This window comes from Scophthalmus maximus, chromosome 8 (assembly GCF_022379125.1).
Source record: "Scophthalmus maximus strain ysfricsl-2021 chromosome 8, ASM2237912v1, whole genome shotgun sequence".
NCBI classification, from domain to species: domain Eukaryota; kingdom Metazoa; phylum Chordata; class Actinopteri; order Pleuronectiformes; family Scophthalmidae; genus Scophthalmus; species Scophthalmus maximus.
Window position 1 is genome coordinate 17,813,515 of NC_061522.1, and position 22,991 is coordinate 17,836,505.

Here is a 22,991-nt window from a genome sequence, read left to right on the forward strand (position 1 = left end):
GTCCCCAAGTTAAAGGCTGTATATGTCCATGCATGGTGGCCAGTTTACTTGTTGGTGCTGCAGTTACGTTTCCTTCTCACATGATTGCCTTTCAATACATAGGGCCTGAGTATAGTCAAGTATACAGTAAGTCACATGGAAAAGCAAATAGAAATGTCCTATCAACATAATCAATCCTCAGATCTGTTGGTAAAAACAACCTTAGAAAAGAGCTTCTAGTTTCTTCTGCTGCAGCTTAGTTTCTCCTTCAAATAATATTTATTTGTTCAGTTTTTGAAATCCGGGCTTGTATCCTGCGCAAACTCTGTCATCATATTTTTACTGATGAGTTAAAGTGGCTTTCCACTTTTTAAGTGATAAGAGTGTGCCTCTAAACCTGAATGTTGAAATCCTTGTCTGGCATAAAAATGATATGCCTGCTGTTTTGTTTTTGATTAGGGTTTAAGATGTTACGATGCAAATAATATTTATATGCTGTTTATTAGGGTCAGGAGACAGATGGAAATCAGCAATATTGGTTATTGGGAGTCCTGGAGACGGAGCCAGAGCATTAACAGGAAGAGGGTGTGGGCGCAGATGAGAGGATCTCTGTCAGGCATGTTGCCGTGGAAGCGCACTCTTCGTGTCATTGAAGGTGAGACAGGCCTGCAGTATGTGGGCTTGTATTGACACTTCTTGGTAACTTCACCATGAACTCTCATGTCATTGCACAATATAACTCTCAAGCTCACGGTTGATCTGTTCCCAGGCAGGTTTGGAGTGGGCGTGAAGGCTTATTTTGTTTTCCTCAGATATTTGATTTACTTGAACCTTCTTCACTGTGCCCTTGTCTGGGGCTATATCCTTGGGCCCACAACATTTTATGGCCGGGGCAACAGCAGCAGTGAGTCACTTGTAATGTCAGATTACAGCAAATTTAACACAACCAGATACAGACTCTTACACCAATGACTTTGTGTTTAACAGAACCTTGGAGGTTTGGAAGCAAAGACTCATTTTTACAATTCTTCAATGGATCGGTAAGCGCGCGCGTGTGTGTGTGTGTGTGTATGTGTACACTATAGTGTTTTTTTCATGTATTTCTTCTCATTCATCTTTCTTCTCGCCACTGTACAGAGCTATTTGAATCAATCTCCGGTCTTCTATGGATTTTATACACGTGGTTCCTTGAATTTTCCATGCCTGCATACACCCCTGCTGTACTTTGCTGGAATCCTCACCATCCTCTTCCTCAGTCTCGCCATGGTGGTCCGCAGGTCAGCCGTCCGTGACAACACACCAACACTACTGTCTGTAGTCATTTTTCGTTGCATCTTATGAGACAGCATCAGTGTTCACATTGATGTGTTCACATGTGAACTTTGTCTGACAGAATGACAGTCGGCTTAAAGCACACGTGGCTGCTCGGGAAGCGCTACAGTGTGAATGTGAGCTACAAGATCTTCCGTGGCTGGGACTTCACCATCCAGGACCCCGCTGCAGGGACTCTCAAACAGAGCTTCATCAGGAATGATCTCAAGGTGCCTGGGGCGGACATGTAGTAGCGACACACATGATGCCATCCTCCCATACCGGGTGCTACATTTACCACGGCAACGGGCTAGATGCTACACACTTATCCAGGGGCCAGGGCATAATATCTGAAACACATCTCACTATAACATAGTACTACTCAACGGCATCACAAAGCTCAGCCTCTAAAATTACCATGAAGTTAAAGTTTCGCCGCTAAAAATAATGAATGGATGAAGGAGTTATTGCGGGATTGTTGTATTAGCCCGTTGTATTGTTATTAGTCAGGGGAACCTAATAAACTGGTTACAGAGTGCAAATCTTAATCATTTAAAATCCTTCCTGGATGAATAAAATACTTAAAGTGATGATTCACAATTTTACAACTTGAAAAAATATATATTAACAGGATTATCAGTACAGCAGCATCTATGGATGGCTGACCAAATAGGGAAGTGACTATTTATCTCAGATGAGGACATTTAGTGTGTCCCAGTATGTTCAAATGTATGGATAAGTGGTTTTAAATGTAAATCTTTTTGTAGAGAGCAAACCGGAAATCCAAATGTAGAAAACTCATTGTAGCCTAAGATGACTATAAATGTTACCTCTATAAAGCTCCTGCCTTAAGTTTAGACACCTCTCCAGTACAGTAGGTGTCCCACTGTTTTTAGTCTGAGGTTTATGTTTCATATGAGGCACTTGAAGACTTTTCAACATTATGAAGGATTTCTCCCTTTTTCCTAAAAACTATCTGGCTAAAGATAGAGTGCAGTCCTAAGGTTTGTTCAAGTCTTTCTGTCTGTGTGTCCTCAGCTGTTCCTGGAGGAGCAGAGTTTCTCCCAGCGGGAGGCTAAGAGGACACTTGGACAGAGGGTGCGTCTCTACCTGCTCAGGTTCATCCTGAATGTGCTCGTTGTGTCTCTGCTGGGCGGGGCCTTCTACCTCATCTTCTTTGCCACTGAGACGTCACTGGAAGAGGTGAGACTTTGACGCTCGATATGCATGTGTCTAGTGGTTCCACTTTTGTGTCCTGGTTTGGGTGAACAGCCTTTTAAATTGATGTCTGCCACTGCCGGCTGTGTTTCTTAGTGCGGGCACGGCTGGTTTGTCAGTCTGTTCCTCCAGTATCTTGCTCCCATCACCATCACCTTTGTCAACCTGGTCCTCCCTAACATCTTCCGTAAGATCTCGTCTTTTGAAGACTACTCCCTCACCACGCAGGTGAATACCACGATCGTGAGGTAAGTTCGGTGCACGAAAAACTACTGTACACACACACACACACACACACACACACAGACAGACACACACACACACACACACCTCACACACACACACACACACACACACACACACACACACACACACACACACACACACACACACCTCACACACACACACACACACACACACACACACACAGACACACAGACAGACAGACACACACACACCTCTCACACACACACACACACACACACACACAGACACACACACACACACCTCACACAGACACACACACACCTGCATAGATCCACTCTGTCTTTTCTTCAGGAGCATCTTCTTGAAGCTGGCCTCACTGGGGATCTACTTATATTTCCTCTTCAAAACGACAAAGGCACTTGAGCAAGTAAGTTGAGAGATTTTTCAAAGTTCTTCAGATTGAGACATTAGATTTTAATGTTACATTTTCAGGACTGACACACTCTGTGTGATGGTGAATTTAACCCAGTTTTTTAATTTGTGTGTTTCTTTACAGCATCAGTGCAAGGAAAACCGGTTTGGCAGAGAGATATGCAAGCTGTCTATTTTCAATTTCCTCGCCATGTTCTTCAAAACCTTTCTTTTGGAATTCCCCAGGAAGTAGGTTTGCTCGAGATCGGTAGCCTGTTTCTGTCTTTGACACCATTGTGGTTTGAAAGATGGAAAAGATCAATGCTGTGAAGTCTTTCCTGATCTGATTCCACAGCAAGATGATTCTCAGTCCTCAGGGCTCGTGAACCTCACATCTTTCCTCTGTCTGACAGGCTGGTGCAGGAGAAGTACCCAACATCCTTGCTGGCTCGACGGTTAGGGACACAAAGCTTCCTGATCACTTTCAATGTGTTGGATCTGGTGTACAGTCAGACAGTGTCCTGGGTGGGAATCTACTACTGCCCTCTGCTGCCTCTGATAGGAATCGTCACACTGGTGGCCACGTTCTACATCAAAAAGGTTGTCAGGAACAGGACAGTCACCATCTATCACACATGAGCTATTCAACTGTCTTTCTTATGCATAAAACTATCTTTGTTTAATTGCTGCCCATCTTGACCAGGACTCCATAGCAGAAGAGATATTGTATCTTAGTGGGAAGTATAGATTAAATATATATATATATATATATATATATATATATATATATATATATATATATATATATATATATATTGCAATAAACAGGAAGAAACTATTCACTGGGAAAAATGCAGAAGAACAAAAGAAACAAAATTAACATGATACAATAACAACACAACTAATGAGCTCAAATAACAAATAACGCCAACTTCAAATACAGTAGGTGACGATGCAAATAGGGAAATTAATCAAAATAATGAAATTCAACTGTAATGTATACTGACATATTTGTCACATTCTAGAGATTGTTTGATTTTTGTGTTTATTTTTTGCAGCTTAACACCCGAACGATGCAGTTTTTATTCATTGCTCTTTACCTAGTGTTAGGGTTAAGGGTTAGGGCTCTCTTTGCCCTGGTTTACGGTCTGTTGCTCTGCTGTGACCCTCAGTTACATTTTAACATGTGTCCAGTAATGGCCATGTCTCTCTCTTTCTAACGCTGTCCTCAGTTCACAGTCCTGAGATGCTGTGTCGCAGAGCAACGCATGTTTCGAGCCACCAGTTCTTCAGTTTTATTCCACTTCATGTTGCTGCTCGGTCTCCTCATGGCTGCAGCCGCCTTGGGGTTCAGCCTCCTTCAGGAAGAAGTCACCGTGGACAAAATGTACTCTTTTTACTGTAACTCTATAACTCTATAATTTTGCCAGAGAATAGTATTGCGTCCAATACTGACCACTTTTTACTTTTGTTTGTTGCACACTTCTGTTTGCTCTCCAGGTCCTCCTGCGGCCCATTTGGAAATGGAGAAACCTTATATAATGTGACAGGAGTGTGTGTGGACAGTCTACCCAGCCTCGCACAGAGCGTTCTCCGCTACATGGCCTCTGAGGCCTTTGCAGTGCCACTCATACTCACTGAAATGTAAGTATACAACTTGAATGAGAAAAAACCCAGCTCTGTATTTGCAGTGTTGTGACTTTATCAGTTAATGCTTTTTCAACCGTAGAGTGAAGGAACTACAGTAGAAGCTCCTTATGTACATGTTAAGTAGACGTGCAGTACTCTGAACGGATCTGCTGCTCTTTGAATGTGACAAGAAAACACTTTATGTTCCTTCAGCATAATCCTAACCTCCTATGTGTCACGGGGACGAGTCAATCAGAGGGCCATTTTGAGACTGGAAGACATGCTGGTTACGGTGGGACACATCATTGAACAACTCACATACCTGGAAATTAGAAATTAGAAAGAAGACAAAAAAATGAGTTACACATGGCTGATTTATTCTGGGGTCTACGAGTGTGTCATGCTTTTCTACTGTGTGTGTGCATGTTGTGTGTAAAAATCTGTATGTGTTCCTCCCTCACAGAGTAGTTCAGATAAGCGTTTCCTGGTGAGACAGCACACCACAATGCTCAGACTTCAGAGGGAACTCCGCAGGTTGCGTTCTGCATCCTTCAGAGAGGACGCGGCGCCATCAGTCGCTGGCAAGACGAGCCGCCCGCCTCCTCCTCCTCCAGAAAATGAAGCCGATTAAAGTGCCCGAGCCATCAGGCCTTTCAGTCCACAGACTTTCACTCAATAATAAAGCCTGGAGCTGCCTGTAAATAAAGAAAGAAAGTAAAAAGACTGATGAACTCTCTCTTTTACAGTTACATGATGTACAAATGTTATGTTTTACAGCAAATAGAGTTCTCTTATTTCATGTGATGTGTTTATTTGTGTAAATTGTGAGGATTATGTCACGTTGGTGGTTGAGTGTGTTAAGTCTGGTTCCATGTTTTTCAGTGTAAATGAAGAATGAAAACAATATTTCTAATTATGTTCCAAAATGTCCACTTCTACATGCTCCATAAAACCTGTGTGGTTTGTGCATTTTTTAAAACATTATTTGTCTCAAATGTACCAAACACGTGGCCTAATATATTATCTACTCGCAACACATGTGTAACACCCCTATCCCTGACACACACACACACATGGATTCATGCATACACACACAGACAACCAAGCTAGAGAAAGCATGTCAAAGATTAAAACAGCACTGTTATGAAGAATCTACAGACTCTTAATTTCGCGCCAATTTTGGGTGAGTTAGCAAAATTCTATTTAAAATATATATATTGAATGGACCAATATTCTTACTGCAATGTGTTGTTGATTTTCCTTTCAGCTCTGGCAAGTTTGTTCATCAACATAAGTAAGTGGTGCTTGAGGTACTGAGTTCAGTTTTCTGAGATCTTTTGTTTGTCCTTATATATAATACGTACTAAAGAAAGGTAAAGAAATAAATCTTTGATCTGATAACACTCCTTGGGAAAAGTAGAAATTCAGTGGCTTTATCTACCCCTAGTCTAATTAAAATGTGTAACAGTTATATTTCAGAGGTGGAGTCAAACTATTTCTACTATTTCATGTCTTTCTTTAGGTGGGTCAATCGACCTTCACCCAGTCCTGACTGGCCCTCACATGGCCTACCTCAGCTCGAGGGTGGCTTTCCGGTGTATTGTATCCGACTCCTCTCCGCCAATCACCTATGAGCTGATGGGGGATGGTGGTGTCCCGATTGCCACAGGAACTGATCTCCAAGGAGACCAACCTGCATCGTTCTTTCTGAAGGTCGCCGCAACATCCGAGGGATCATACCGCTGCAAGGCGACGACTGAAGGAAGCACGGGGGTCAGCAACATCATCAAGCTGAGCGTAGTCAGTGAGTACCAGACACTGGTTCAGTTTAAAAACATGCCCAAACTTAACCTCGTAGTGTTCCGCCCTAACCGTTATCTGTCATTCCCTCACACCTAGCTCCAGCATCAAATACCAGAGTGACTTCTGAACCCTTCCCTCCAGTCGCATACGAGGGGTCACGCATCGTCCTGAAATGCAACGTCACAAAGGGCTCCCACCTGTCCTACACCTGGTTTTTCAACAGGAAGGAAGTAATATCTTTAACCTCTCCCCCTTTCCACCTCACTGGGAACGAGTTAGTGATGGCAGAGGTGACTCCTGAGCATGCTGGGCACTATTCTTGCATGGCTTGGTCCATGGTTCATGACACCAGGAGGTTTTCAGGCAGCACAGAGGTCAAGGTCAAAGTCAAAGGTACAAATCAACAAAATTATAAAGGTAACACAGTACGCTGAGAACTTACTAGAAGGTGGATGTACTGAATAGTTCATAGTTGTTTTTGACCATGTTGGTCGTAATCCCACCACTTTGGTCCAGACTAAAATAGTGGATTTGCATTAAATTTGGTTCAGACATTCATGGTTCCCAGAGGAAGAATCGCACTGACTTTGGTGAGTCTGTGGCTAATCTGTCAAAAACTATTTGTTGGATTGCCATGCAATCTGGAACAAACAGTCATGTGCACCTCAGGATGAACTGTGGTAGTTTTGGTGATTCCCTAACATTTTAACAAGCGCAGACATTAGGTAAAAATTTTGATTTGGTTTTGAATTTAATTTAGTTTTAAGTAGCAGCCTTGATACTGTGTGTTTTATATACCATATGTTAGTATGCTAACATGCTTAGCAAAGATTTGACCATGGTAAAGATTGCACCTGCTGAACATCGGCATGTTAGCATTTTCACTGTGGTTTGGATGGAAACACATTCACACGATTTTTAAACTAGTAACACTAGACATCTTTTACCACATGGAGCATTTAGACCCTAATTATTATGTCACCTCTTTTTGAAAATATACCATATGGTCCTCATTATGAGGACATTTGGGAATTGTTCATCTTATTCCCAAAATCATGGTTATTCATATATTGCTACAACATCCTCCACAGTTTGGAACCTTTGGCCCATTTGGTACTGATGTCGAGTGAAACTGTCCACCTCAGAGTAAACCGTTTCTGCCAGTTGGAAGTTCACTACATTCTAAAATATCATATATCCTGTAGCATTATGAATTACCTTAGTTGGAAGTAAGGGGTTTAAAACAAACCATGACAAACAACTCCAAGATTAATATTAAGCTGCCTGAAATCTTTGTTCCTATTTTTTTCCATTTCAGTATCATATCTGTCCCCATCTTCTCCCCTTGTTATACCTCCACCAGCGTATGTATCAAAGCCGAAGATCTCTTTCTCCATCTTCAAAGAGGGAGACGGTTACCGTGGCAACGTCACCTGCTGGTCATCAAGAGGGAGTCCGCCGGTCAACTTCTCTCTTTCAGTGGATGACAAGGAAATTGACTCCGTCACAGCGACTGAATCCCTCGTCGCTTGGTTCCCTGTCGCCATGGTACCTGGGCTGGATATGGGCGTGGCGCGATGTCGGGTGAAAACTGAGATACAGGAGTTGATGAGTGAACCTGTGACTCTGGAAGTGGGTATGAGCTACACATACGTGTGGAGGGGTTGTGTCTGTCTGTGATTCCCTACCTGTGATCTCCCCCTCTTCATTGATCTTTCTCTCTCCACCCTGTTTGTCCAGTGCCGGTTGGAGGTGATGTGAAAGTGGAGGTGGAGTATTTCTACAGAGCCGACTCCAGGCTGGCCGCCGCCAGTCTGAGCTGTCTGTTCAGCAGAGGAACCTTCCCTTACATCTCCTGGCTTTTGAACGACTCTGTCCTTCTTCCTGAGACACATGCGGACACCCAGTTTCAGCCCGTCCAGCCTCACTTTGCCCTCGCCAACCGTAGACACAGCCTTGTCCTCACTATGCTCACCTCAGAGGAGACTGGGTATTACCGCTGCAGGGTCCGGGACAGCTACGATGACTCTGGGCCCTGGGTGGAGAGTGTCGCTGTGCTGGTCCGAGTCACAGGTGACAAGATCAAGACTTGGTGGGAATTGAAAGTAGTCTCAGTGGAACAGTTTGACACTTACACTTTAGTTTTAGACAGATGTGGTCACCTTTGGACAGAGCCAGGCTACCTGTTCCTCCTGTTTCTATTGTTTATGCTAAGCTGAGGTAACTGGCTACTGACTTAGTGTAATATTTAACACACAGGTATGAGGGCGGCATCAGCTTTGTCATAAGGCTCTCGGCAAGAATGCAAAATAGGATATTACCAAAATGTTAGAACTATTCCTCAAACATCCTCTTAATGAATGTCCTCTTTGTGTGGCGCCTCTGTACTCTTTCAGTACTCGTATTTCTTTTTACTTTCAATCAGACAGGAACCTTAACTCCATGCCTCGGGCAACATCTCCTACTGAAACGCCACCAAGTAAAAAGCACATATTGTATATTTGAATGACTTACATGCTCACTCTACAGTGTGTCGTGATTCACCGGCCTTGTCCCCTCTCTTCCACAGAGCTTTTCATCACCACCACAGAGGCGATCAGCATCGCGTTCTGCTGCTTCCTCCTGCTCATGTTGGCAGTTGGCGTAGCCTGTGTTTACAGGATGTTTGCCCTCAACCACGGTGCGTGTGTCTGTGTATGTGTGAAGGAGAAATCCACTGACAGGAAGCATGTGATTGATATGCTAAACGTTCTTGTGTCTCCACCTCTCACTTCTTTTCCAGCTCATGCCCAAATTGCTACGACAATGTAAGCTTGATCTCAGTGGACCTAAGAAAGTTAAGCTTTTAGTGGTACTTTAGTGATATAACCCAGTTCAACAATGTTTGTACCTTCTCACATCAGTTCTGATGCGCTTCCTCTGTCTGCACCCGCGTCCCATTTGAGAGACAAGCAGGCCCAAACCACCTCTACAAACAGTGACGTCCTGAGTCAGGTATACAGGCCTTACAAGGACAAAACAGTCCAAAACAATGCACATAGACAAAATGATTTTAAATCTGTGAAATGATGACATACTGTCTCGTAACTACCTTTTCTCTACTGGCCCCTTAGATTCTTCTCATTTTTTATAGAGAACCTGATATGTAAATTCACAGTCAAGTTCCTTGAAAAGACTGCATCATCTGATACTAGTTATATGGAAACTGGGCATCATGTTTATTTGGTACACTTACCGTTTTATTTTCTCGTAATTTATCAATGATAAAAAATAAATCGTTAGAGAAAATAGGTACTTCCTTAAGAGAACCTCTCTGTTTAAACTAGAGTTTAAATTAATTCACTATTTGTTATTGTTAACTCTACATTTCTTATCCATTACCTGTAGACATTTCACATTTTCAACATTTATGCACTTTCTCTCCAGATTAATCTAACTATTTATCTTAATCTACTCTTTTCAAATTTACATAGATTTCTTTAGGAATCACCTGATGAAATTATTGGGAAAAATATGTACCCTTGACATACAAAATGATAAAGCTCCTTGACCTTATAGAAGTATATGTATTACATGCATAAAGTGTTTACTCTTAAACCTTAAGAAAAAAACAATCCTGAGACATACTGTAATATCTGTCTCTCTGTTTCAGACCCGAGAGATCACAGTATGACACAAGAGGAAGATCCTGCACCTCTCAAATCCTCTATTTCATCACCTCTTTGTGCAAATTGCCATAATTTCAGTTCAGCTGCATTTTTTTTGGTTTGCACTGCATTTGTTCATATGTCAAGTTGCTTAAGAAACTGGGCGATTCAGTTCAGAGGTGACATTTTTTCAGCATAACTACTGTATACTGTCATCGTTGTTTTTTCCCCATTAAAAATTCAACTTTCAAATGTTGATGTCGTTTTTTTGCTGGACTACACAACACACTTATGGCACGAGAGGGAGGTTACGTGAGGGAGGTGTAGTGTAATGCTATCAGTTATTTGCACATTTCTGTGTTGTGTGTGTATGTGTGTGTGTGTGTGTGTGTGTGTGTGTGCGCGTTTCTTCTCCCACTGTGCTTCAACCCTCCGATCAAAACTGTCAAAGCTCCTCCATTGCACAGTGTAGCATAGATATTCTTTAAGAATGTTTGCTTTCCTTTTTGTGGTCATGCTGGGTGAGCTAATCAACACAAACCCCACCGTACACTCAACGTCGCACAGGTTGAAACTTGTTAAATATTTGATTTCTTCCTCCTCTCTGCAGGGTTGTGCCACTGTAGCAAGGACGGCAGTAAGTTAAATGTATTGTTTGACTGTGTGTGCATAGACAATATAAGACATGATTATGGAATATTATGGGGCTTATCAATATTTCTGTTGAGTGCTTGCGCATTTTTGTTTTGTTCCGTGTGTGTATTTATTAATTATTTTTGGATAGATCAGACATATCTGGGGATTCCACGACTCTTCGGCCCTTCAGAGGCGTTGGTGGGAGACATTGTCATATTCAAATGTCAAATGCCAAAACACCAAAAGAATGAATTCATTCTGCTGCAGTTATTCAAGTGGGTATCAATACATCAAATTTAACCATGATAATAAAACACATTAGGTTAACGGTAAAAAAAATCGTCAACCTTTTCCAGGAAGGGTAACAATAGCAAGTGGTTGGGTGAATCCACCTCCCTGTCCGGGGAAGCTGGAGCCTTCAACTTGGTGATCAGACCTTCCCACGACGGCAGCCTGGAGTGTGTGGCCAGAGCACAGAACAACTCCAACATACAGCCCACCGCCAGCATCTCTCACTACCTGAAGGTTGTTGGTGAGTCTCTTTATTACCAGGGGCTACAGTAACATAGATCACTGTTCACATTGAAATCTGCAAGAACACATTTCTCTAAAGTCATGTTAATATAAAGTTTCAGGTGTGCATCAAGATCACATTTACCTATTAGTATTAATATAAATATACTCTTTATTATCATCATTATTTTAGGTCTATATATATATTTCTATTCCTGGTTGGAGCAACTGTAACAAAACCCAATGTATTAAATTAAAAGTACAGCTGATGTTTATTAGTATAGCAAATATTTGCTCACAAACCAAAATGTTTACCCATGACACGAGTGTTATCTCTCTTTAACACGCACACAAAAGTATAAGTTGAAATTTTGACCTGATGATGGCAGCAAATGAAACGTTAAGGGATCAGCCAGGGAGCAGAATTCCTCCTGTACGAACCTCCACCCTTTGTACCAAATTTCACTACAATCTAAGTAATATTCTTGAATAAGATATTTAACTCTAAACCAAAAGACTGACAGAACAACATTACTGTCCATAGAACCACAGTGCTAGCACCGCCAAATAAAATAAAATGTAACTAAATAAAAAACTCAGAAAAAAATCATGTTTGGACAGTATTCCTAGAACCAGAACTAGATTATTTAGGTAAGAGGTTTTTCCACTTTTGCAACCAATTGCTGTTGGTTTGAAATAAGATCAGGGTCTCAGTCTGTTGCCGTTTGTCCTGCAGAGCCAGTTAATGGCTCACAGATCGTTGTGCGTTCGGGTCCAGTGGAGTTCTTTGAGGGGGACAAACTGGAGCTACTCTGCAAACTTACTGCCGGAAATTACGTGTCCTACAAATGGCTGCTGAATGGTCGGCTCATCGCTCAGTCTCCTGGTCTTCTTCCCTCGGGTAACCACCTCTTGCTCAACAGGTCAGTAGAGTCTCAGTCAGACACTCCATGGGCAGCCGCTGCTGTGTTACTAGGTGGTTGCTATGGCACCTTCCATGGTGTCGTGAGCAGTTGAACAATCTATTCAATTATCTTTTTCACTATTCTGTTCTGTGGCGGTGTATACGTAACACCAGGGAGGGTACCAGGTGATTGCTAAGATGTTGGTGGTTGCTATGGCGATACTGAGAGGTTGACAGGGAGTACAGCAGGATTGATTGAACGTTACTTCTTCGTAGTAGTCGCAGAGATAAGGAATAATCTCCCTCAACAAACATATGTCCCACACTCTCTAATAAAGATCCGAACAAGGAATCAGAAAAGTAACTGAAATAATAATTGTGTCACCCTCAGAACCACGTCAGAAGACAGCGGCTCCTACGTGTGTGTGGCGACCAACCACTTCAAAGACGCAGTCTTCACCTCCAGAAGCTCTGATGTTGAAATTATAGTCAAAGGTCAACTGTCTTGTGTGGCGAATAAACGTTCAGGGTCACGTTTCATAGATTTGACATGAGCTCTCTCTCATACAAAATAACATCCTCTCACATTTTGTTCCCTCAGATGTGGTGTCGGCCCCTGACATCTCCTTCACCGTGTTGAAGGAGGAGTCCCAGAACTATTCTGCCGCGGTCACCTGTCAGTCATCAGCAGGGACTCCACCTGTGACCTTTACACTCTACAACAGGACGGAATTGGTTGGCAGTATGACGAGCCAAGACAGAGGCGTCGCATTTAAATTGCCGCTGTTCTTGGGTCAGTACTTGGGCGAGCTCCGGTGCGAGGCAAACAACGGGGGCCCGGTCGCTCACAGTCAGTGGTTGCCCTTAGAAGTTGGTATGTGTATTGTTTGAATTTGCTGACATGACACTGTGATGCACACTTCTTCTTTTGTAATGTCTGCCTTTGCTCATCCATGATGTCTCCTTCAGTCTCAGTCGGTGGGCCTGTGACCATGCACTACGACTACGACGTAGGAGAGAACTTTGCCGTGGTCGGCCTGAGACTCTACTGCAGGGTGGCAAAGGGCTCTCATCCACGGTACCGGTGGTTCCAGAACAAAACCCTGCTACGTGATCGAGGGAGCTTCTACTACGTCGCCAACCAGCCGCCAGAGCAATCAATTCTCCTGCTGTCTGTCGGGAGGAGCAGCGCTGGGACGTACCGTTGTGAAGTGTCTGACAGCTTTGACAACACCACCGCAATAAGCAGCAGGAAGCGATATCTGGATAAAGAAGGTACAGGTGGTTCATTACTGTTTGCTTTAGTAAAACATGTTTGTAACAGGTGATAGACGGGATTCATTCTTCTTCTTCCTCCTGCTTCCACAGTGCTGAACCGTCTCCCGGTCCCGGTAGTAGCAACTGTCTTTGGATGTTTCACAGCCCTAATTCTCCTGGTCTCTGTTTGTTGTGGGCTCGGAGTCGTGTACAGTAAGATAACATATTTTTCGAAGATTTTAGAATTCCGTATTCGTCTGATGTTATCCCTACTGACAAATAATGTTTTTTAATCTTCTTCCAGGGCGAAGGCAGTACGGAGAGAGGTCTCTGTGAGTCACAGTATTTCTCTGTTTAGTTCTGATACCTTGAAAAATGAAGTAGTTATGTGTTGACGGTTTACGCACCACCTGCCATTAAAATAAATGAATGGCAAGTTTCCAGAAATGACACGCATAGATGGGAGGCAGGTGCTGATGACAAAGGAACAATCGGTCTCTGATGCAGCTTACAATCAGTCTTCTGTCTGAAAAGAGTTTAAAAACACTTTTTGGGGGTTAAATGTGGAGGAGAAAAAGAGTTCATATGCACATTTGGTTGTAGTTGAGGAAAGAATACTCAAAACAACACTCCCAAAGGCCCTCGGTGTCATCCGTAGGAATTAAGAGGATTCCTTTTCTTTCCCACGGTGGATCTGTCAAAAATGTTTTTTAACTTCACCGTTGACAAACCGGGGCCTGTCTGAGGACGTCTGTATGTGTGACATCTGTCTGTTTCCTCCTCTCAGCTTGGGCCTGGAGATGGAGAGAACAGTAGCGTACGAGGGCGAGCTGGTCAGTCAATATTGCTGTTTCTGCATCATTGCCTGCTTCACCCACTCGTTGACCGCACAGTGTATGTTTTGTTTTTGTATATACTTAACTATGACACGGAACTCACCTGTGGCCTCTTCTTGCAGGATCTGTCCGAGTACGAAGAGGACGCTGATGTGTTGAGGAGGACAACCGGCGGGGATGAATTTGATCGGGTGAGGGCATCAGGTGAACCCACGAAATCCAGCAACCAGTCGGTCAGTCAGTTACACAAACAAGTGTAAAACCCTGGTGTCTTCTCCTCCTCAGGCATCCGAGGCCTCTGCAGACGAATGGCCCCGGATCGCGGAGCACAGGAAGACGTTGGAGGACGAACCATTTGAGGCCCTTTGAGGACTCAGATCGTTTGCTCCATATTAACACAGATTTTGTCGTGCCTTAATAAACATCTGCCCACAATGTGCTGCGGGGTCTTTTTTTTTTCCAGTGCGCACATCTAGATTGTTTCTCCCTGAACGAAAGGCGTGGTGGAGACTTTGGAACGATGACAGCGAGGCGCACCGGATCGTCCTTCCTGTCCTGGCTGCCACATCCGCCCCGTCTGACGCGCAGCCGCTGGTGCGCAGCTCCTCTCGCCTCGTCCCTGCTCGAGTGAAGCAACGCGCCCGGAGGCGGCGCGTCTTTTCGTTGTGCGCAATCTGAAGCTGGCGTGTAGTCCGCCCTGTCGGGTCAGTGCCGAGCGGGGAGCGACATGGACGACGCGCAGGGTGCGAGTGTGTACGGCGCTTCGCTGGCCGGAGGAGGCTTCGACTTCTCCAAGTTTGTCCGGCAACCGCAAACCATCGTGCGGCTGCTCAGCTGGGTGAGTGAACGGGGGCCGTTTGTGCGCTTCGACAGAGTTTGTTTTTAACGGGGAGGAAGAGAATATTCAGCGCGGCCAAAGAACAGGTGCGTCTGGCACGGAGCCCTGAAACTGGCTGAAACTGACATACATGTACATATACATATATATAGCCTCCTACTACTACACACACACACACACACACACACACACACACACATAGCCTGCTTCATATGTATATATTTCTTTCATTTGTGTTGGCCGGAACAACAGGCGACTTTGTGCCGCGTCGTGTTGCGCGCGGCTGGTGTGTGACAGCAGCTCGGAGCAGGTGAACGGTGGCGTCGACAGAGGACAAAGGGCAGGAAGCTGTCAGACACACGCGGAACCCTGCGGAGCACCGGACCCGGGTGGAGGCTCTATGTTCGTGGGTGCCTCGAACTCCGTAGCTGTGCGCACTTGACCCCAAAGGAGGATTTCTGTCCCGACACTTATCGGCAGTCGCCTTCCACTAGGGCATGTCGTGTTCGGGAATTGGGCCAGAAGACATGTTTGCGCAAGAGAGGGGACTTCACGTCCCGGGGAAAGTTCTGGGAAGTGTCTGCGCACCGCTGATCACCTGTTGCTAGGCAAGTCGAATGGCGCCGGTTTGTCCCTTTAGTGGCAAGGACACTGGTGACGATGATGCAATGAATCTCAACCACACAGTCACATATGTGACATAACATAAAGAGCCGTTCACTTCCTGGTGATTTCTGGGCTCACACATTAAAGGACTGGCTCTGACCTGTTATATCTTCCCTTGACCAATCTCCCCGGTGAATTGAAACTGTCAGAGTTGGATCTTCATTCAGTGGTTGTGGTGCCTTCTCTTTACGGGTTCATATCTTGGACTACTGTGACAACCATTGATTTTAGTGTCTGTGTTTCATGAGGCGTGAACTGTTTTTTGTTTCTTTTTAGGCCCCTGGCTAATGTACAGGCACGGTCACTCAGGCAGCGGGAAAACACACGGCTTAACCTGACACAGTGTGGTGGATGAAGACTGAGGACAGAATGTGCCCTTGGTTGCCACAACAGTTTGTTGTGTGTGTGTGTGTGTGTGTGTGTGTGTGTGTGTGTGCGCGTGCCTGCGTGCCTGCGTGTTAAAGAGAGATAAAATTTGTGTCATGGGTAAACAGGTGCTTGGTGGCAGGTAAGGTGATACCTTTCAATCTCCGACTCTCTCTCTCTCTCTCTCTCTCTTTCCATATTTTACACATACATACTTTACCGCTGTGCTCAACTCATCTCAAATTCGCCCCTGGCCAGGCCACCATCCATCTCCGGTGATTTTATTTGCTCCAGCGATCCAGCACCTATGGCACAAGAAAATAAATGTTTGGTGCCCGCCTACGGGTCCCACGATGCACCACACTTGACTTGTTCCTTGATCTTGTTCTCGGAGCAGACTTTTCATATTCTTTCCCGACACAGCTGTCTCGACTGTAGTAAATGCACTTCCTTTTAGATCCTTTTAGTTTATGTGCAAATACAAGTATTCAAAAAGAACATGGCAGCATTGATTCTGCTATTCACTCACTGCTGACAGAGCAACATCCTCAGAAAGAATAGACTTTTTATACATTTTGTTTGACATCTGTCTCAACACTTTCCATCTGTGCATTTATGTAAAGAAACATCCAGCTGCTACTCTAACGGTCCCCAGTCTCACTTTGTCTCATTTGTGTTTTGGAAGTCCCCGTGTTCACTTTCCTAATGTCTCTGCCTCCTGCGCATTTTCTTTACCTTCTGTCTGGCTGGGTTATGGTTACTCCTCCTTCCCACACGTTAAACAGTGGCCCTCTATCCTCCTCCCAGATCTCATTATGAGTATTGTTGGTGAACTGGTGGCATCTCTGGAGTCACATGGCAGGCAGCTGCACCCAGAAGTAGGTCACATGGTTAGGTGGGTAACCAGAGCAGACAGTAGCAGACCACGGGACGGTCAGAGGGACCTGGCAGCAGTTAAAGCTCTTCAATTTATAAACCGCACGAAGAACACAAACACTTGAGGGTGTTCCAAAAGTCAGCAAAACGGAGAGAGACCGTTTGTGATGACGCCTACTTATTTATGTTTTATGTAAAGTACAAACGCATTGCAGACAGGTTTTTGTGACACTGTCAAAATGGTTTGTCACATTATTTTAAGTGACAACTTAAGCTCTTGTTTGCACTGTATTTTGAAAGCAGATTCAAATTCCGGATGTCAGAGTGTCTTTGAATGCACCACCAAGGAAAAGTGTGTCCAAATAATTCCGGGAATTGAACTGAACCTTCATTGGACGATAACGTGACTTTGATACAAGTTTGTGGTTATTGATTTTTCTATTGTGCTTGAAACACATGACATGTGCAGGAAATGAAACCTATAGGTGGAAGAAAGGTTGGAAGTCATAATGGGATTTTTATGTCCATTCACTTGTCATTAATTGCGGCCTTTCCTCTTTTCTCTGTTTGAATGTAGATATTTGCCATGGTGGTGTTTGGCTGCATCACAACAGAGGGATACATCAACAGCTCCCATAGTGCCGAGGCAAAGTGCATCTTCAACCAGAATGACTCGGCGTGCCAATATGCTGTTGGCATCGGGGTGATTGCCTTCCTGGCCTGCGTGGCCTTTCTGGTGTTGGATGTCTACTTGCCTTTCATGAGCAATGCACAGGAAAGGAAGTATGCAGTCATGGCTGACATGGCATTCTCAGGTGAGCAGCTTTAAAACTGCACTAGTCTGTATTATTTTTTTTTATTTACAATGGATCAAATTAACATGTGGTGTGAAAAGTGTCAAGCCCCTATGAATTCATCCTCAACTCTGCAGTCCCAGAGTGTTTTTTAGCTCAACATTCTCACTGATCCCCTTCCCAGACTCAACAGATAACTGTAAAGTGCCTGCTCAGCACTGAACAGCAAATGGATGAAGTTAGCGACTAACTGAACCTGCATAGTAAGTTTAGCAAACAACTCGGAAGTGCCTCGTTTTTGATGCCATGACTCTCACAACGAGGAAGAAACAGTTCCTCGTCTTAAATCCTCCATGTACCGATGATGATCTGCCGCCCCCGAGATTTTTTGAGGTTTTTCGTTGCCTGACAACAGATTAGCTGCAGCTAGTAAATAGTTCGCTCCTTTCAGGAGTTTTCCCCTAAAGCCATGAGAACCGCAGTCATCGAACCACTTTTTTTTTTTTTTACTCCAACTTATCTGGATCCTTAAGTTGTGAATAATTACAGGCCCATATCAAACCAGCTAAAGTCATTAGGAATTATTTTTGAAGGCAATTCACCAAATCTAAAGTAATTATCTTGTCATTGTTTGCTCTGGATTTAGACCCTACCACAGTGTGGAGACTGCTCTCATCAAGGTTTGAATGACTTTAAACTCAGCATTAACTAGTAAAGTCTCTGTCCTCGTGCTATTAGACCTCACCGCAGCTTTTGTTACGGATACAGTATATTAACAGACAGACGAGAGCACTCTTTTGGTCCTCCTAACCGTTTCATACCTCAAAGAAAGAGACGTCTTTGTATCAATCGGTAGTTATGCATGAGAGCGCTTCCCATTAACGTGCGGAGCGCCGCATGGGTCGGTTCTAGGACCTCTGTTATTCAATCCTTACATGCCTCTGTTGGCAAATATAATTTAAATTGGTTTCTAGTTTGGTCTGGTTTCTTGTCACGTGTATACAGATGACGTAGTTATATGGCCTTATCTTCACTCCAGACCTAAATTCCAGCAATCCCATTGGGTCAGTATCAAAATCGAGCTTCTACCATCTGAAAAATATTGCAAGGATCAGAGACTTCATTTAAAAACTTGATTTACTTATCCAATCTGCTGAACAACTATGAATGTTGTAGACTCCTTAGGTTGGCTGTAGGTTCTGAGAATTGAAAAACCTTTAAGTCTTTAAGATTTTCTTTTTTGACAGTCACATCTAACCAAATATTATTATTGATATACATTACATGCCACTGGTATCATATGTACAATACCAATAAATTTCCCCTGCCTTGTGAAATACATTCGTGTGAATGTACCCATATTCGAGAATTTGGCAGCTATTGTTCCAGATATTTTCCTCAAATTGATGCTAACCTTGATTATCGTCTGCTCAACGTGTACAGGCAACTTTTTGCTAATTTGCTACCCACATTGAAGATTTCTAGGTCTAAAAAAGACTTCCTTTTGCACAGAAACAAGCCAAGTAAACGTAGTTATAGTAATAAAAGGTGTTTGAGTGGACGCTAGAAAAAGATTCTCAGGACACCAAGTTTTTATTTGTTTGAGTGACGAAAATGAATATTGGGCAGTGTCTGTAAGCCCCCCTTCTAGTTTTACTATTCTCATACTAATGTGAACCTCTTCCGACAGAAAGCCTCTGATTATTGGTGTAATGTGGGACAGACCGCCTGCCTGATTTACTGACACAACACTACATGTAGGGCCTATTATTCCGTGTTGCATACAGTGGAAGAACAAGCTGCAGGGTGCATGGGTGGGATGACCTCACAGATTCTGCTCAAATTAAACATTCATTAGCTGCAAACAACACAGTTCACAGTCAGCCATTCTTCTGGGAAACAAAGAAGTGGTAGTTTGAAAAACAGCTTGTGGTCATTTGAGCAGTTGGCGAAAGGAGAGACCTTTTTATTCTGTTGACGTTTTTTCTTCTGTTGTGTGTTTTTTCAGAATAATTACTTTTCCATATCAGCGGTTTTCAGCTGAGCACTTGTTATATTACAGTATGGAAAAACAATCATTTGCATCGGTGTCTGTCGATCTGTGTGTTTTCTAGGGGCCTGGACCTTCCTGTGGTTTGTGTGTTTCTGCCTGTTGGCCAATCAGTGGGGTGGCACTCATGATGTCAGTGGTATCCCCGAGGACGCTGCCCGCGCCACCGTGGCCTTCTCGTTCTTCTCTATCGCCACCTGGGTGAGCAGGAATACAAAGGTTTTATAAACAGTGAGCTGTAATTTCACCAGACAAACATCTCGCACAACAGATTACTGATTATCGGTGCCTTTTGGAAAGGGGGTTTCAGAACCATTCTGTTTCCACATATTTTATTTTGACATAATTTCATAGCTTTTTCAGATACTTCTTAAAACGTGAGATACATACATCACTGATACATCAAACCTTCACCTGGTAAAATGGCTGAAGATAGTACAAGGTTCTCCAGGTTGATGCCTTCAAGCGCTCGTAGGGACCATGTCACATTTGACCGTTAGGTGTTAAGCAGCACAACAGCAAACTGTTACTACAATAAACTAGTATAAAGTTGATTCTCCATAGAATAACCTTATTGTTGGCCTGCTGGGCTTTATTTTTCCGATCTAATAGTCTAAAGTATACGTTGTGTGAAGTCAAAGTGATATATTGAAATACTGTAGACCTTTTTTTTTTTTTAAAGCAGCTTGACTGACCTTGACATTTTAATCTCATTTTGCAGGGAATCCTAGCCTACTTTGCCCTGGGTCGCTTCCGCCGTGGTGTAAATGAAGTTACTATTCCAACCTACGCAGAGCCGCCAGCAGATCACCACACCCCTTACCCTCCGACCTACCCCCCCACCGCCTACAATCCGACTACCTACACCCCGACCACTTACACAGCCTATCCCAGCAGTGTGCCCGACATGCACCAACAGCCTCCCTTCACCTCGAACCCTCAGCCGCAAGGAGACGTCGGCTACCAGCCGCCCGTCTACTGAGACAAAGGGAGCTCAGACAGCCGAGGTGGCGTCTCCGGTCATCTGCTGATAGAGTGACTTGGAGTTGCACTGCACAGACACGGAACTATATCATATTGATGTGGTTTCACGTTTGATTTAAACCCCCCCCCCCCACACACACATACACACACAAATATTGTCAAATTTGAGAACCTGAGCAGTGCAACTGCAAGTTTAGCGATGAGGGACACTGCAGTTTACGACAAAGGGTCTGTTGTCAGGTCTCGAGAAGTCAGGCTGATTGTTGAGATTAGTGCTGATGATTGGGTAATCTGACTATAGACCTCTGTGCAAAGATGCAACTCTTACCTCAACTGGGCTGATCCTGAAGGGGAGAGGTAGATGGAATGTACCCAGGAGGTCAAAGGTCACATCATGTGACTTTATGAAGCTCCAGTCGGAGCGGAAGAAGAAAACACTGGATGTGTTTCTCATTTACTCTCTGCTGGAGCCTGCGAACGTGCGTTTGTACATAGGTGTCACAATGCGAAGCTGCCATTTTAATGGTTGTATGTGCCTGATTTCGTTTCTTATTAATTTAGAGGATTTCCCCCTCCAGTTCCAGTATCTTGAGGACCTATAAACAGTTTAGGATGTATTAAATCAAGTATTGTTTGGGAGTATAGTGGTAAAAGACATCTGTAAAGCCAAAGTCCCTCTGTGATTGAGTCACGATTTTTTGAAAAGGGTGCTCTGTGGGGATTGTGCAGTGAGCCATCTAACCATAAAACACCTGCACTAGGTTACATTTGCCAAACTGTGGACGTGTTCATTGGATGTGCGTAGTCAGTGTTGCTCTTTAAACCTGTATCTAACATTCAGATAGACGGGGGGAGGGGGAATGTAGATAACAATGCACTTATTGAACAAGTTTATCCACGGAGCATGTCCTCATTCTGAAGAGTAACTTATTAACGATCTGCAGCAACAATGCTTCTTCTTTACTCTGTGAATAGCGAGGGCTCGCACTTCCTCCAAGGTCTCGGTGACACCATGTTTATCTCCAGTTTACTGGCCCAAGCTGAACAGTCAAAGGCAGCGTGTGTGTCTTCACAGATGACAGATTAACGCCTCAGCCTGCGATGGTGAGAAGCAAACACCTGTCCCGGTTTACTTTGTCATTTTTTGTTTGTTAGTTGAACAGCTCAGTCAAAGTCAAGAGTTGGCCTGAGATCAGTTTTTCTTTGGATCTGTGAATGATACATCAGAAATTGAATGTGGCTATATTCATCGAACAGGATGCAGTTAATGGGTGTAAACATTGTCGATTGTATGGTTTGACCTTAAGAAGAAAACACTTGCAGATATATATGCAAAAATATATTTTGCTGATGATTTTTTCTTTTCATTTGTGCCTGAAGGAGAGAAACTGAACTTGAAAGTTATTACAGTGAAAGTGAGTGAGAGTAAAATGTGCCATGATTAAATACTGATGCTATATTTAGTTTAAACAGCTGTGTATCAAAGCTGCCCTCAATGCTGCACCAGAGTGATTTATGTTTCATTTTAGGTTTCATGTTCTGGAAAATATGTGATATCTCTTCTTCAGTGAGCACTTGGAATCTATGTATTTATGTGAGTTTGTCTTAATCACCAAGCTTGAATAACTCAACTGACTGCTTCCAGCTTCTCCCTGCAGTTTAATGGTAATGAGGCCAAAACTTGGTGTGAGAAGTTGACTCGATGTATAGAGTAGCCCACATTAAAATTACAATGACTTGGCAAAGTAATTCTGCATATTTTGTTAGATTCGATTATTTTTGAATGGTCCCAGAATTGTGACAAGAACAGTTTGTAAGAATTCATGTTTATGATAATGATTTGTGATGCTTACTTCGATTGTTTTATAAAAACTGGCACAAAATCTTATGCTACTGGTTTCTTTTCCGCCACCAAGGTGGTTAAGTTTTCATCGCTGTTGGTTTGTTGGTCAGCAGGATTACTCCAAAATGACTAAAAAGATAACCAGGGGTGGGGTATGAACCAAGGAAGACCCCATTCAATTTCAGAGTTTATGGATAAACTGGCAAATCCAGGTTGTTTTTCC

At 43.6% G+C, this 22,991-nt stretch overlaps 4 protein-coding genes and 2 long non-coding RNA genes across 24 annotated transcripts in view; 4 read left to right on the plus strand and 2 right to left on the minus strand.

The window, feature by feature from the left end:
* Positions 1-5,479, plus strand: part of tmc8 (transmembrane channel-like 8) — a 10,235-nt gene extending 4,756 nt beyond the window's left edge. For all 5 annotated transcript variants that reach the window (XM_035638435.2, XM_035638436.2, XM_047334116.1 and 2 more), the window contains 14 exons: positions 486-634; positions 749-883; positions 967-1,019; positions 1,117-1,256; positions 1,373-1,520; positions 2,329-2,493; positions 2,605-2,756; positions 3,067-3,142; positions 3,272-3,375; positions 3,540-3,726; positions 4,359-4,513; positions 4,627-4,770; positions 4,969-5,047; positions 5,219-5,479. In XM_035638435.2, the coding sequence (XP_035494328.1) occupies positions 486-634; positions 749-883; positions 967-1,019; positions 1,117-1,256; positions 1,373-1,520; positions 2,329-2,493; positions 2,605-2,756; positions 3,067-3,142; positions 3,272-3,375; positions 3,540-3,726; positions 4,359-4,513; positions 4,627-4,770; positions 4,969-5,047; positions 5,219-5,386 (1,855 nt within the window). In that variant the 3' untranslated portion in view covers positions 5,387-5,479. The remainder of the gene's footprint in view (positions 1-485; positions 635-748; positions 884-966; positions 1,020-1,116; positions 1,257-1,372; positions 1,521-2,328; positions 2,494-2,604; positions 2,757-3,066; positions 3,143-3,271; positions 3,376-3,539; positions 3,727-4,358; positions 4,514-4,626; positions 4,771-4,968; positions 5,048-5,218) is intronic.
* On the minus strand, positions 5,112-9,257 carry LOC118313153. 4 transcript variants are annotated; one of them, XR_004794387.1, is made up of 6 exons: positions 9,073-9,257; positions 8,534-8,646; positions 8,247-8,442; positions 7,978-8,149; positions 6,328-6,511; positions 5,112-5,450 (listed from the first exon to the last, which is right to left on the minus strand). It is a non-coding gene; the product is annotated as an uncharacterized LOC118313153 (long non-coding RNA). The 4 variants fall into 4 exon arrangements; XR_004794386.2 differs by having other exon boundaries at positions 5,112-6,511; positions 7,992-8,149; positions 9,073-9,256; XR_004794388.1 differs by lacking the exon at positions 6,328-6,511 and having other exon boundaries at positions 9,073-9,256.
* LOC118313145 (putative pregnancy-specific beta-1-glycoprotein 7) lies at positions 5,816-10,457 on the plus strand. Of its 8 annotated transcripts, none has more exons than XM_035638443.2 (11): positions 5,816-5,938; positions 6,023-6,049; positions 6,278-6,559; positions 6,655-6,975; positions 7,922-8,194; positions 8,299-8,631; positions 8,984-9,037; positions 9,128-9,238; positions 9,341-9,365; positions 9,462-9,552; positions 10,211-10,457. In XM_035638443.2, the coding sequence occupies exons 1-11, from the start codon at positions 5,899-5,901 to the stop codon at positions 10,229-10,231; spliced, it is 1,578 nt and encodes a 525-aa protein (XP_035494336.1). In that variant the 5' UTR covers positions 5,816-5,898; the 3' UTR covers positions 10,232-10,457. The 8 variants fall into 8 exon arrangements, 6 of the variants coding, with proteins under 6 accessions (XP_035494336.1, XP_035494340.1, XP_035494335.1 ...); XM_035638447.2 differs by having other exon boundaries at positions 7,964-8,194; XM_035638442.2 differs by having other exon boundaries at positions 6,655-6,951; positions 7,877-8,194.
* A 92-nt stretch (positions 10,458-10,549) lies between these two features.
* Positions 10,550-14,790, plus strand: si:dkey-93h22.7 (Fc receptor-like protein 5). 4 transcript variants are annotated; one of them, XM_035638449.2, is made up of 13 exons: positions 10,550-10,726; positions 10,816-10,842; positions 10,990-11,116; positions 11,198-11,373; positions 12,091-12,277; positions 12,650-12,753; positions 12,860-13,132; positions 13,228-13,533; positions 13,627-13,728; positions 13,820-13,847; positions 14,303-14,348; positions 14,474-14,555; positions 14,637-14,790. In XM_035638449.2, exons 1-13 carry the CDS (start codon positions 10,696-10,698, stop codon positions 14,708-14,710), a joined length of 1,563 nt encoding a protein of 520 aa, XP_035494342.2. In that variant the 5' UTR covers positions 10,550-10,695; the 3' UTR covers positions 14,711-14,790. The 4 variants fall into 4 exon arrangements, with proteins under 4 accessions (XP_035494342.2, XP_035494344.2, XP_035494345.2 ...); XM_035638451.2 differs by having other exon boundaries at positions 13,820-13,841; XM_035638452.2 differs by having other exon boundaries at positions 13,820-13,841; positions 14,474-14,542.
* Positions 11,366-14,726, minus strand: LOC118313154. Its single transcript, XR_004794389.2, has 2 exons — positions 14,455-14,726; positions 11,366-14,309 (listed from the first exon to the last, which is right to left on the minus strand). It is a non-coding gene; the product is annotated as an uncharacterized LOC118313154 (long non-coding RNA).
* Positions 14,791-14,940: 150 nt separating the features above from the next.
* syngr2b (synaptogyrin 2b) lies at positions 14,941-22,813 on the plus strand. 2 transcript variants are annotated; one of them, XM_035638462.2, is made up of 4 exons: positions 14,941-15,189; positions 17,675-17,912; positions 20,006-20,142; positions 20,663-22,813. In XM_035638462.2, exons 1-4 carry the CDS (start codon positions 15,079-15,081, stop codon positions 20,921-20,923), a joined length of 747 nt encoding a protein of 248 aa, XP_035494355.1. In that variant the 5' UTR covers positions 14,941-15,078; the 3' UTR covers positions 20,924-22,813. The 2 variants fall into 2 exon arrangements, with proteins under 2 accessions (XP_035494355.1, XP_035494356.1); XM_035638463.2 differs by lacking the exon at positions 14,941-15,189 and adding an exon at positions 17,136-17,515.
* The last annotated feature ends 178 nt before the right edge of the window (positions 22,814-22,991 follow it).